The sequence below is a fragment of the Salvelinus sp. IW2-2015 genome, unplaced genomic scaffold (assembly GCF_002910315.2).
Source record: "Salvelinus sp. IW2-2015 unplaced genomic scaffold, ASM291031v2 Un_scaffold16694, whole genome shotgun sequence".
In the NCBI taxonomy this organism is placed as follows: domain Eukaryota; kingdom Metazoa; phylum Chordata; class Actinopteri; order Salmoniformes; family Salmonidae; genus Salvelinus; species Salvelinus sp. IW2-2015.
In genome coordinates, this window is record NW_019957712.1 from 38,341 (window position 1) to 51,122 (window position 12,782).

Genomic DNA, 12,782 nt, shown 5'->3' on the forward strand with positions numbered 1-12,782 from the left:
CAGAATCCTGTTGTCATTGCAGTGTCAGTGTAGTCGTGTCCAGCCAGTCTCCTGCATTACTGTTCCCGCCCTCCCTCTACTCACTGCTGCCATGCTGTACCCAGCTCTGCTCTGTGCTGCTCTGCTCCTGATAGCACCCCTGGGGCACACAGAGGGGCGCACCCTGCACCCCTCACCTGATGCCATCCAGGTAAGGAGGGTGAAGGGAGAGGGGTAGTGGGAGGAGAATAGGAAGAAGAGGGGATATGGGGATGGAGAAAGAGGGGGAGTGGAAAGTTAGGGAGGGGGAGAGTAGGGGGAGCTGGGGAGAGTGGGACAGAGGGGAGATGGGGAAGAGGGGAGTAGAGGGTATATTTGGATTGAGGGCAGAGATGGATCATCAATAACTTTTTTACGGAGCTCTCGTGACTTTTCTGCGTAGTAATAATAACATGTTTATTGCATAATAATAACAGCATATTTGTTGTTCCTGCCTAGTTTGTTGAGCAGTTTCTGGATCGCTACAACGACCTGACCCTGGATGACCTGGAGAACCTGGTGAGCAGCCAACCAGAGGAGCCCTCCTCKGCTTTYACTTCCRSGGTCAAAGTCGCTGAGTACCCCAAATGGGCTGACATACCAGCACAGGGCGACAGCACCTGGCTCCGCCTCCTGAAGGGGACCCTGGCCAATCAGAAAAGAGCTGTGACGGACCGGTCRAGGAGGGGGTGGAACCGAGGATGCTTCGGACTCAAACTGGACAGGATCGGGTCAATGAGTGGACTGGGCTGCTAGTGGAGAGAGAGGAAGAGACTGACGTCCCTCAGGGGATATGAGGACGAACACACAGTAGGCTGCTACACAGCACACAGTCATTTACACACAGGTGAATACAAGGATGTTAATGTGAGTACAAAGGAGGTCTACATGTAGCGTAGCTGTAGTGTACTTGCTGTAGTGCTAATGTGGTTCCATCRAGCTTAGTGAAAGTTACTCTGTATGTCTCCTGGCTGTTGGAAGGGGTTAGCTGTACTTATATTGTACATCTATTCATTTGAATCTTGAAAGTATCAGAGTTATGTTTACATCAAGCTGTTATTCTATTTTAAGTCTCTGAGTGTTGTTTTGACAGTAAACCTGCACTTTATTTAAAAGTTGTCTTTCTTGACTTTCTTGATTGTCCTTGTTAATCCTGCAGGAATAGTTGTGTTATGGCATGTTTAATGGAAATAAATATTTGAAAAAATATAATAATATAATTAAAGTCAAATGTTTCTTCTCTCTGCTATTGATTTGACATACATTTGGCATGAATAAATGTACACTGAAACCAGGTTGTATTGAGTGTTGTGCTCTATTAAAGTCCTGACATCTTCCAGTGGCAGATTCATCCTCAAATCCTCTACTCCTCCATTTGTTCATTTCACATTGGCATGCGTCATCTACATATTCATGCATTTCCATTCAATTTGAAGGTTCAATTTCTCACAGCAGATATTTATACCTCTGTTTCCATGGTCGTTTTTATTAAATCTGCCACAGGCAGCTGAGGGAGAGAGAGAAGGTACATGTCTTCCTCAGAGCTAAATGAAATGCCTGCATTACATGGTGGGCTTGTGTGGGAGGACCAATTAGGGCTTGGAGCTACGCTAATCAAGCTACCACTGATGCTTCCAAACTGAATTTACTATGTCGTTAGTATCTCACTTATAGAAGGGAGTTAACTCTTGTCTATATGACAAGTACTTCCCAAACAGAACATCATCTTCTCTCTTTAAATACAGTTCTGGGWTGGGGAAAGAGGGGAGTTCACCAGGGTCAGTTCTGGGTTGGGGAAAGAGGGCATTTCACCAGGGTCAGTTCTGGGTTGGGGAAAGAGGGCATTTCACCAGGGTCAGTTCTGGGTTGGGGAAAAGAGGGCATTCACCAGGGGTCAGTTCTGGGTTGGGAAAGAGGGCATTTCACCAGGGTCAGTTCTGGGATGGGGAAAGAGGGCATTTCACCAGGGTCAGTTCTGGGATGGGGAAAGAGGGCATTTCACCAGGGTCAGTTCTGGGATGGGGAAAGAGGGCATTTCACCAGGGTCAGTTCTGGATGGGGAAAGAGGGCAATTTCACCAGGGTCAGTTCTGGGATGGGGAAAGAGGGCATTTCACCAGGCGTCAGTTCTGGGATGGGGAAAGAGGGCATTTCACCAGGGTCAGTTCTGGGTTGGGGAAGAGGGCATTTCACCAGGGTCAGTTCTGGGATGGGGAAAGAGGGCATTTCACCAGGGTCAGTTCTGTTGGGGAAAGAGGCATTTCACCAGGGGTCAGTTCTGGGTTGGGGAAAGAGGGCATTTCACCAGGGTCAGTTCTGGGTTGGGGAAAGAGGGCATTTCACCAGGGTCAATAGAGTGCATTAGAGGTTGGTAGATGGATACTGAGAGTCTCTAGAGCAGGGGTATTCAACTCTGACCCTACGAGGTCTGGAGCCTGCTGGTTTTCTGCTCTACCTTGTAATTAATTGCACACACCTGGTGTCCCAGCTCTAAACAAGTCCCTGATTAGAGGGGGACAATTCAAAAATGCAATGGAACTGACTTCGAGGTCCAGAGCTGAATTTGAGGGCTCTAGAGAGTCAGTAGTGTGTTTGTCACAGAATAGGTTAACTCAGGTTAAAAGACTGGATGCAGTCCCTAAAGTAAACCACAAGAGGTCAGTCTGAATTAGTTTGTCATGTTGCAAGGTCCAAACCGAAGTGCAATCCAGACTCCAGACTTAGTGCTGGACTCTGCTAATGAACATTATGAGAGTGATGATAATTCAGCAGCATATGAACCCAGTTGTACACCTTTCTGATGCATGTTTTACCAGAGGTAAAATCCAAAGACATTTCAGATAACTCAAGTTAGTCAGAGCATGGACAGTGCTGACAACACCAGGGTTGTAGGATTGCTCTATTAAAGCAGTCAACATTTAATATTTGGTCTCATATTCATAGCACCAATGATTACATCAAGCTTGTGACTCTACAAATTTGTTGGATGCTTTTCAGTTTGTTTTGGTTGAGTTTCAGATTATTTTGTGCCCAATAGAAATTAATGATAAATAATGTATTGTGTCATTTTGGAGTCACTTTTATTGAAAATAAGAATAGAATATGTTTCTAAACACTTCTACATTAATGTGGATGCTACCATGATTATGGATAGTCCTGAATTAATTGTGAATAAGGATGAGTGAGAAAGTTAGACGCACAATTATCTTGTTACTACTTTAATACACATAAGTGAATTTGTCCCAATACTTTTGCTCCCCTAAAAATGGGGTGACTATGTACAAAAAGTGTTGTAATTTCCAAACGGTTCACCCGATATGGATGAAAATACCCTCAAATTAAATCTGACAGTCTGCACTTTAACCTCATGGTCATTGTTTGATTTCAAAATCCAAACTTTTAGAGTATACATCCAAAAGAAGAAAAAATGCTACACTGTCCCAATAATTACGGAGAGCACTGTATATTGACACATAGCCTACAGCAGTTGTCTTCCTTTACTTTCAGCCTCACACCGTCTGGTCTAGGATCTTCTGGGTCTAGATTTAGGGCCATGGCTCCTCTTTTGTATTCTAAACTACTTTTGGCTTCCTCTGATTTTCTCAAAAGCACTACACAAATCTGAACATAATTCACTGTTGAGTTGGTTAGTTATCAGACACAAATGAAACATTTTCTTACAGAAATCTGTAGGCCTACATGAAAACCCTCAATTAAGGGAGAAGTTGGCCTTTATATTAGCCTACCATGGACTATAAAATGACCTATGATGACTGTGTGATCATGTGGTGTGATATTAAGCAGGGTCAAATACAGTGCACAATACCATCCACCAAGGAGTAGACCGATCTGATTCTATTTATAGAACGACCTTTACTTCACCTCTCTGACCTTAAGCTGTGCAGCGGAGGCCAAGAGCAGTGCGTGTTCACATGGGGTCGTGGTAGTTCAACTATGCCTAGGTCATTGGCTCGTCAACACCCTAAATCACAACACCTGTGACAAAAATATTAGTGCAGAGTGGCATGACTGCTATTGTGCTGTTGAACATGTTGTTCATGTGTCATGGGTCATGGCATGTCGCGCTGTGTTTGAGAACATGTAACGCTAGTTCTGTGTTATTTCCTTCGCTGTGATATTTAGGTACAGGTTGTTGTGTGTTTTGCTTATAGAGGCATATGGACCAAAGGCCTAAAGGTTCAGACTCTACTAATTGGTCGTTTTATATTCCTATAGAGTGTAACGATCGTCTGTTGAATTAGGTGTGGACCAAAGCGCAGCGGGGTAAGTGTACATGTTATTTTTATTTAAACAGAACACTAAACAAAATAACAAAGCAGTCCTGTCAGGTGCAGCAACACAAAACAGAAAACAACTACCCACAAAACACAGGTGGGAAAAAGCTACCTAAGTATGGTTCTCAATCAGAGACAACGATAGACAGCTGCCTCTGATTGAGAACCACACCCGGCCAAACACACAGAAATAGAAAACATAGAACACAAAACATAGAATGCCCACCCCAACTCACGCCCTGACCAAACCAAAATAGAGACATAAAAAGGATCTCTATGGTCAGGGCATGACATAGAGAGCAGAAAGAGAAGATCACTGACGCCCCTCCCTGGTTCCAACAAGTCCTTATTGACCTAATGGGACATTTATGATCAGAAGAAATGATTGAAAACCAATTTACATTTTGCAATATAGTAATTAGTTGGGTGTTTACATTTCTACTATTTCACACATGTACAAGTGTGTTTCATACACGTGTGAATTCGATTTTTGKGGGGATTTTTTTGGACAACCCTCGGAGAGTGTGTTCACGGCCAGGGATCAGCCATTATTAGTGTTAAGTGCCTTGCTCAAGGCCACATCGACTGATTTTTCACCTACAGTAGTCGGTTTGAGGATTCAAACCATTGACCTTTCAAACCAGCGACCGCATAGGCAGTAATGGTATCCAGCATTTTTTAAATTAACCATAGATGCATCCTTTCATTTTATAATTGTCATAGCACATGCTCATTGCTTAAAAAAAAGAAGAAGGTAATCATAAATGGACAAACATCACCGAATGTGTTTCAGGGAAAAAAGGATTTGACCCCAGAATTGACCCGAGGGACACCATCGTGAATAGGTGCTGGGGACAATACTGAACCACATATGTTCACTGAGAAATATTTGTTACATAAATATGACCTGAACCAATCGAGGGCAACGCCAGAGATTCCCATCCACCTCTACAGCCGCGTGACAAGAATATTCTGATCAATAGTATCAAACACGGCACTGAGATCCAAAAGAACTTGGGTAGAGCATCTGCCAGGATCGGCAGCCAACAGAAAGTCATTACTGACTTTTAATAGTTTCCGTGCTGTGAAGTGAGCGGAAGCCAGACTGGAATTTTTCAGATAAGTTGTTCATACTCAAATAAGCTTGAAAGGCTTGACTTTTTCAAATAATCTTGGAGAAAAAGTTTAGAGATAAGTCTATAATTACTCAGTGAGGAGGGGTCTAGATTGGGCTCTTTAAGGAGAGGTTGGACCAGATCAGTTTTAAAATAGGCTGAAAAGAAGCCAGAAGTCAGGGAGCTACTTACAATAGGCAGAATGTAAGGGCCAACCCGAAGGTAGGAGTGATCTAGTAGGGATCATGTCCAAGGGGCAGGAGGAGGTCTTCAAGTGACCTACAGTATCAAGGAGGGACTCAAAGGATATTTGCTCAAAGGAGAAACAGGAAGCAGTAGACAGTCTCAGAATAGTTGCCTCAAGTGCCTCCTGGCCAGCAATGCTGGTATGGAGTCAGCTACTGTCAATCTGGGATCTAATATTTCTAAAGTTGTGGKAGTTCTCAGAGATCAGGGTAGAGAAGTAGTTCACTCTTGCATCTTTAACCTGCAACATTATCATTTCTCATCAGCTCCTTCATTATCTCATAGAATACTTGAAGTTTGCAGGCCTTCCATTTATGTTCAGCCTTTACAAGTTCAYTKTTTAAAGCAGATGTGTGGTCATTTAACTATGATGAGACGCTGGCCGGCAGTTTATTTCTGGTTTTAACTTAACTGGTGCCACTGAGTCTAAAGTAGCCTCACCCATATCATTGAAACTTTCCAGCAAATCATCGTTGTGACGACAAATAACAGGAGTAGTAGAGGATCAAAAGGCATTGGTAGATGAACTTACTAGGAGTTGTGGRGATAATGATGTGAGAGTGAGTGGCGACAAACACATTTTTAGGAGAAGTAGGAGAAAGCATTTTAAAAACAACACTGAGATTGTCAGAGACACACACATCAATAGTTTCCAAGTAATCAATATTCGGACCATAGGACAGCACCAGATCAACAGTATGGCCTTGGTTGTGTGTCGGCCCTGTGGCATGTAGCACAAAGTTAAAGGATCCTAACGGGTTGAAAACTCCCTAGCTAGTGCATTATTTGGGCTAAACATGAATGTTTAGATCTCCAAGAATAACCCTGTCATATTTAGACATAACCAAAGACAGAGGTCAGAGAATTCTGCAATGAACCAACTATTAGGTTTAGGTTTAGGAGGGTGTACACTAGAATATACAAGGTGGGCTGTTTCATGTTAAAGCAAAAGATAAGGCTTTCAAATTAGGAAAATGTGCCACATGACACAGGGCTACAAGTCTACATATATACTTGTTCCTACCACGGCCAGACAGCCTGGATTTCTGTACATAAGACAAGGCTGGAGGGTAGCTTCATTTAGAGAACTAAAATCCTTGGGTTTTCTTTGTCATAATGTTCTTTTGAGACACCAAGGGAACAAAACCAGATCCACGGACCCAGTCTTGTGTTATAACCAGACTTGCCATTCAGTTACTCTGACATAGAAAGAACTCAACTCCTTAGACACAGTCACTTGATTAGACAGACAAAAACACACCCACACAAGTTATTTCTGTGAGAACTGTGTCTTGGCTTAAGGCATGAGAATGTGCAAAATGTGATGTGTTCAGACTCTATAGACTGACCTGACCAGGGCATGGCCATAGGTCCACACAGCCCTCCTCACACCCCAGGCAGGAGAAGGAGAGGAGAGAGAGAGAGAGAGGTTGAAAGTGAAGGGTCATGGTCTTTGGACTGTAAATGTCACACTGTGGAGGAAAGTGATTTGATACCCGTTTGCTCTCGCTGTCTGGCTCTCTCTATCTAGTGAGAAGGTCACACAGGAACAGACCCTCTATTATATCATTTGGCCATCCAAGGACTTATTATATCTGTGTAGTGTTGCATCATCTGTTCCTATKCTTCAGAATTAAAGTTATGGGAAGGTTTAAAAAGGTATACAAAAAAAACATTCARTGTTAATAAAATCTAGTGGTTGAACGTGGCGGCCTTGAGTGAAATAAGAGGGCCATATATTCAGACAGATACAGAGAGTCTGATGAACTTCCCTGAAAGCAAAATAAATCAAAGTGAAAGCACTTAAATCAATATTCAGGCCTACACTATTCACTATCACCCACGAAATCAATGCTACTTTAGGCCAGCTTTAGTTTAAATACCAGGCAAGGGGGTGAACACAGCAAGACCCATTTGAATAATTAGGTATTTCAACTAATGTTTTCATACTATAGCTAATGCAGCTTTATTGTTAGGCTACATAAACTACATTTCTAATAGGCTGACTCGTCACAACTTCCTTATGACCTTGACATTCTGAAAGGGGCGGTGTTTAGAGCCCGTAGCACACAAAGGGGCGTGTCCATACAGGCTGGAAATAAATAGGTAGCCCAGCTCTACCAGTCCCCACTCACACCCGAAAGTCGTAARACAGGATTGAGGCATCTCACAAACGGTAAATGACCAACCAACGGCTACATTAGGATATCTAACGAAGTTAATGGCTGGGGATAATATGGGCCTAGATAGCAAGAAGATTAGGTAGATTGTCAGCTTTTGGCTTGACAACCTTGCAATTGTTTGTTTTATTCTAAGACTTGTTTCATGCGTGACCATTTATTTAATGTCATAATTGATGAGATGCAGCTCCAACTACTTGATGTCTATAGGTTTTTGTTTTTTTTGCGTTAGAAAAGCCTATTCAAACCTCTTGTGAAAGTGACTTCAATCTGCCATGATTGAACTCTGAATCCCTGACGCAAAGTTTAGACTTTCAAAGTTCATAACTGTTGCTTACAACATGTTGCAATTTGCTTAAATGGACTTACACATTTTCTCCAGTTTAAAACATTTTGCTGTACTTTTAAATGCGTGTCTTGGTCTATTGGCCTAGTGTACTTCTTTGCATGAACTTACTATGAGTTGCAGACATTTGATGTGTMGATACTGTTGTCTATTCAAGGGAACCTATGGCGTACTCTGTTTTCTCTCATGCTATGTTCTCTATGCCTATGCTTACCTTAAAGCTATAACTCGGTTGCAAAGTTATATGCCATTAAGTATGGAAATCCCCAAAAACCATAATGGAAGATCAATATTTGTTTTAATAGCTAATGTCTCCTCCTACCTCCCTCTTCTCTCCCCCCACAGAGGACTAGACCAACTCAGGCAAAATGGTGAAAGTAGGTGTCAATGGGTAAGATACATTTTCATTTAACCCCTTAATAACTAACACAACAACACACTTGTTCTCTGATGTTTTCACTAGTAGACAAGTGATCACCTTGTGCTTAGTTGAATAGAACAGTTTTATTGTCCAGTCTACAGTTGAAAATGTGTCTTTGGTGTCACTCCTCACATCTGAGGGGACCTGCATTTCCCCCTCCTCTCTCCTCCTCCTCCACACTGTCCTCAGAGGTATCAGAGTCTGTCTGACCTTCATTGTCTAGTTAAAAAGTAACTCTACTAATCAAACAGGCCTCTCACTTCATGGTGGAGTATTACCACATGAGGGGCAGACAGGACTTTACACCACAGAGGGTACAGCCTCAGTCCTGTTCACTCTGCTGGCTACGATACACAACCTCCTGAACCCTGTCCTCTTTCTCTGGAAATACAGTATTTTGAGGTCACATGTTCATTTGGGATTTCTCTGAAAGCTCTATATCCAGTCTTTAGTCTTTTGCTTCAGGTGCTACACAAGTCAGATGTTGTGGAACAGAAATGTCAGTTCAGTTGTATACATTACATTTCTATCTGTGACCTTTGAAACATGGCTCCCTACTAAGTAAGGGACCAGCTGTTGCATTAGACTACAGGAGAGACAGATGGGGGACTACCACAACTTCATTTGTTTTTCAATAGTGAGAGRTTTATGAAATGCAATAGTATTGTTGAGGACTGGGTGTGACTTGTCACATCAATGATTAATGGAATGAATTGTCTTGTCCCCCAGATTCGGCCGTATCGGGCGTCTGGTGACCCGTGCTGCATTCCTCTCCAAGAAGGGAGTTGAGATTGTTGCCATCAATGACCCTTTCATTGACCTGGACTACATGGTGAGTAGCTTAAAGCCTACAATTGACCAGGGATTTCTAGCCCACTGAATCAGTAGAAAAAAACCTATTGATCCCTAACATATATAAAGTAAGGTTTTAAGACTTAGTGAAATATTTGTCTTAGGCTGAAGAACTAATCTATACATAACTAAAGTGGGTTCAATAACTTTAAAACCTTCTATTAACAATAGGCCAAGAGACTCACCTCTCCTTCTCCCTCTTCAGGTCTACATGTTCAAGTATGACTCCACCCATGGACGTTTCCACGGTGAGGTCAAGGCTGAGGGTGGCAAGCTGGTCATCGATGGACACAAAATCACTGTGTTCCACGAGTGAGTTCATTAATTTAATAACAAATAATTCACATTTGTTTTCCACATCTAAAGAAATTCATATAAATCAGTTCAGCATCTGGAGAATATGCAGGAGAGACCTGAAGTCCCTTGTGGCCATATGGAATGGCGCCTCCTTGTGGAATCTATAACAATATAAATTATAGTCTATTAGTCTATGGTGCTCTGCTTCCTCATAACATAACCCTGAACCTCCTCTTCTCTCTCTTGTTCTCAGGAAAGACCCAGCTAACATCAAGTGGGGAGATGCTGGTGCCACCTATGTGGTTGAGTCAACAGGTGTTTTCACCACCATTGAGAAGGCCTCTGTAAGTATCCCCATCAGTACACAGCATCCAGAACTGTATGATATAGGAATATCATTAGAACAGAAATGACTCCTTTATAACATGACTTTACCCATCAGGCTTAACCTGCATGTGGTGCATTATGTTGAATACATACAATAACTAGGCCACAATATTTAACCAGGCTACAGAAAATGTAATAACGGACTCTAACATCTCTCCCCCCTCCTCCAGACCCATCTGAAGGGCGGTGCCAAGAGGGTTGTCATCTCTGCTCCCAGCGCTGATGCACCCATGTTCGTCATGGGCGTCAACCACGASAAGTACGACAACTCCCTCAAGGTTGTCAGGTGAGACCCTCTTCCCTCCGACTGAACACACTCCCTCCACTTAACAGATACTATCTGCAGCCCCTGGCTATTCTGTTGTGGTTCAGACTATAATTTAGCACGTCTCTCTCCACAGCAATGCTTCATGCACAACCAACTGCCTGGCTCCCCTGGCCAAGGTCATCCACGATAACTTCCACATCATTGAGGGTCTGATGGTACGGATTAAAACGCAACACCTGGGAACAATCACCTAGAGGGCTTAATCTGACAGTGACAGATTTCACACCGACAAAAGTGTAACAGAACAAGGGATGGACTGTGTTTAAGATTACCAACACACTTTGTTCTTATCCAGCTGTCCCCCACTACCACCACTACCACCACTTCTGTACCTTAATGTGGATCTCATCTCCCTTCCCTTAACATCGCTCTCTCGCTCTTTCCTTCTCTCAGAGCACAGTTCATGCCGTCACCGCCACCCAGAAGACCGTTGATGGTCCTTCTGGAAAGCTGTGGAGGGATGGACGTGGCGCCAGCCAGAACATCATCCCTGCCTCCACCGGAGCAGCCAAGGCTGTCGGCAAGGTCATCCCCGAGCTGAACGGGTCAGTACCACAAATGACTAACAACCAGTATAACAAGAGAATTATAATACTAGTATCACAAGTTCACAACCTCTAACTGACCACCAGTAAAACACCATTACAATACAGCTGTACATTCACTTGTAACACAGCCTCTAACTAGACACCAGTAAAACACTAGTATGTAACTAACCAGTTACACATTTATACCACTAGTAGTCAGCCATTACTACAGTTCAGTAAATTGTATAGCAATAAAACAGACATTTGTCTAAGGATTTGTCATTATGTCTGTATATCAAACTGTAGGAGTAAGTTTAACTTTGCCCTTCTGCTGCTGTCACCCCCTCTTCTTCCTCACAGCAAGATCACTGGCATGGCCTTCCGTGTCCCCACCCCCAACGTCTCAGTGGTGGACCTGACCGTCCGYCTGGAGAAGCCTGTGAGTAGCCCCTCCCCCGCCTTACCAAACTGCCAATACACATGTCTGAGTGTCTCTATGGTGTACCTTGCCTGCCGATACAAGCAAAAAGATAACTGTCCTAGGACCAGTTGTTAGACAGTGACCACCTAGTTAAATAAAGATTGCTGTAAAGCCCATTGTTGAGAAGACGATACATGATTAGTTGGCATTATAAATTTAGCAACAATGGAACAATTTGACAACCCACCTCGTTTCCTTGAACCACAGGCCAGCTACGACGCCATCAAGAAGGTTGTCAAGGCTGCTGCCGATGGACCCATGAAGGGAATTCTTGGATACACGGAGCAACAGGTTGTGTCTTCAGACTTCAACGGCGACACCCACTCCTCCATCTTTGATGCCGGCGCTGGCATTGCTCTGAACGACCACTTCGTCAAGCTGGTTACATGGTACGCATTCATCCTCTGCAAATATACACTCATATCCACACAGACACATTCTTGGTGAATGAAGAAACCTGACAGTGTCTCTCTCTCCCCAGGTATGACAACGAGTTCGGCTACAGCAACCGCGTCATTGACCTGATGGCTCACATGGCCACCAAGGAGTAAAGCAACCAACCAACCAAACGCTACCAAACTACATTTGACCACATTTCCCATTCGATTGGACTATCGCCCTTAACTTGCCTGAAAGTTACCCGCATAAAAATATCAATCACAACTATTTATTTTTGTATTGTAAAGACCCTGTTCTGGTCGTGTGAAAGGTGAGATGGAATCTGGGTGTGATGAGATTGTCTGTTTGTTGCACCTGCTTCATTCAGAAGCGGAATAAAAGTCCTCTGTGTAAATATGGCTTCCTGTTTTAATTTAGTGTTGATAATGGGGAAGGACAAACCCATAAATAATTCCTTCGTTATTTCTATCAAGCTAAGAAACCTGAATGAATAGATCACTCATACACAATGGGAAACACTATACAACCCAAATAGTAAACAACACAATTATTCCTGACCCTGGGTACATAGGAGTAGTTTAGGTACAGTATCAATACAAAGAGATATTGTAGTTTACAGATCAACCTCAATCTGAATGCTCTTACACTCTGCTTGCATATCTGATCCGTTTACTCTTGTTAGAATCCATGCATTTGACAGATCGTAACTATGATTTCAAACACAACCCAGACACTTTATGACCTTGTCACTTCCTCTGCCAGTTCTCTTCTCAAATCAAAGTTTATTGGTTGTGTACACAGATTTGCAGTTGCAGTGAAAATGCTTGTTTCTAGCTTCAGTGTTGTAATACAAAACAATACACACAGAATCCTAAAAATAAATTTTGCCCA

The 12,782-nt window shown here is 42.9% G+C and overlaps 2 protein-coding genes across 2 annotated transcripts in view; both read left to right on the plus strand.

Moving 5' to 3' along the window:
• Window positions 1-1,308, plus strand: part of LOC112081054 (C-type natriuretic peptide 1) — a 5,256-nt gene extending 3,948 nt beyond the window's left edge. Inside the window, exons 2-3 of the mRNA XM_024147022.2 lie at window positions 4-190; window positions 478-1,308. Of these exons, the coding sequence (XP_024002790.1) occupies window positions 92-190; window positions 478-774 (396 nt within the window). The 5' untranslated portion in view covers window positions 4-91 and the 3' untranslated portion in view covers window positions 775-1,308. The remainder of the gene's footprint in view (window positions 1-3; window positions 191-477) is intronic.
• Window positions 1,309-7,785: 6,477 nt separating this feature from the next.
• On the plus strand, window positions 7,786-12,285 carry LOC112081056 (glyceraldehyde-3-phosphate dehydrogenase). The gene is made up of 11 exons (XM_024147024.2): window positions 7,786-7,849; window positions 8,545-8,590; window positions 9,350-9,452; window positions 9,678-9,784; window positions 10,023-10,113; window positions 10,327-10,442; window positions 10,558-10,639; window positions 10,878-11,029; window positions 11,372-11,450; window positions 11,700-11,881; window positions 11,974-12,285. Exons 2-11 carry the CDS (start codon window positions 8,568-8,570, stop codon window positions 12,041-12,043), a joined length of 1,005 nt encoding a protein of 334 aa, XP_024002792.1. The 5' UTR covers window positions 7,786-7,849; window positions 8,545-8,567; the 3' UTR covers window positions 12,044-12,285.
• Window positions 12,286-12,782: the final 497 nt, after the last annotated feature.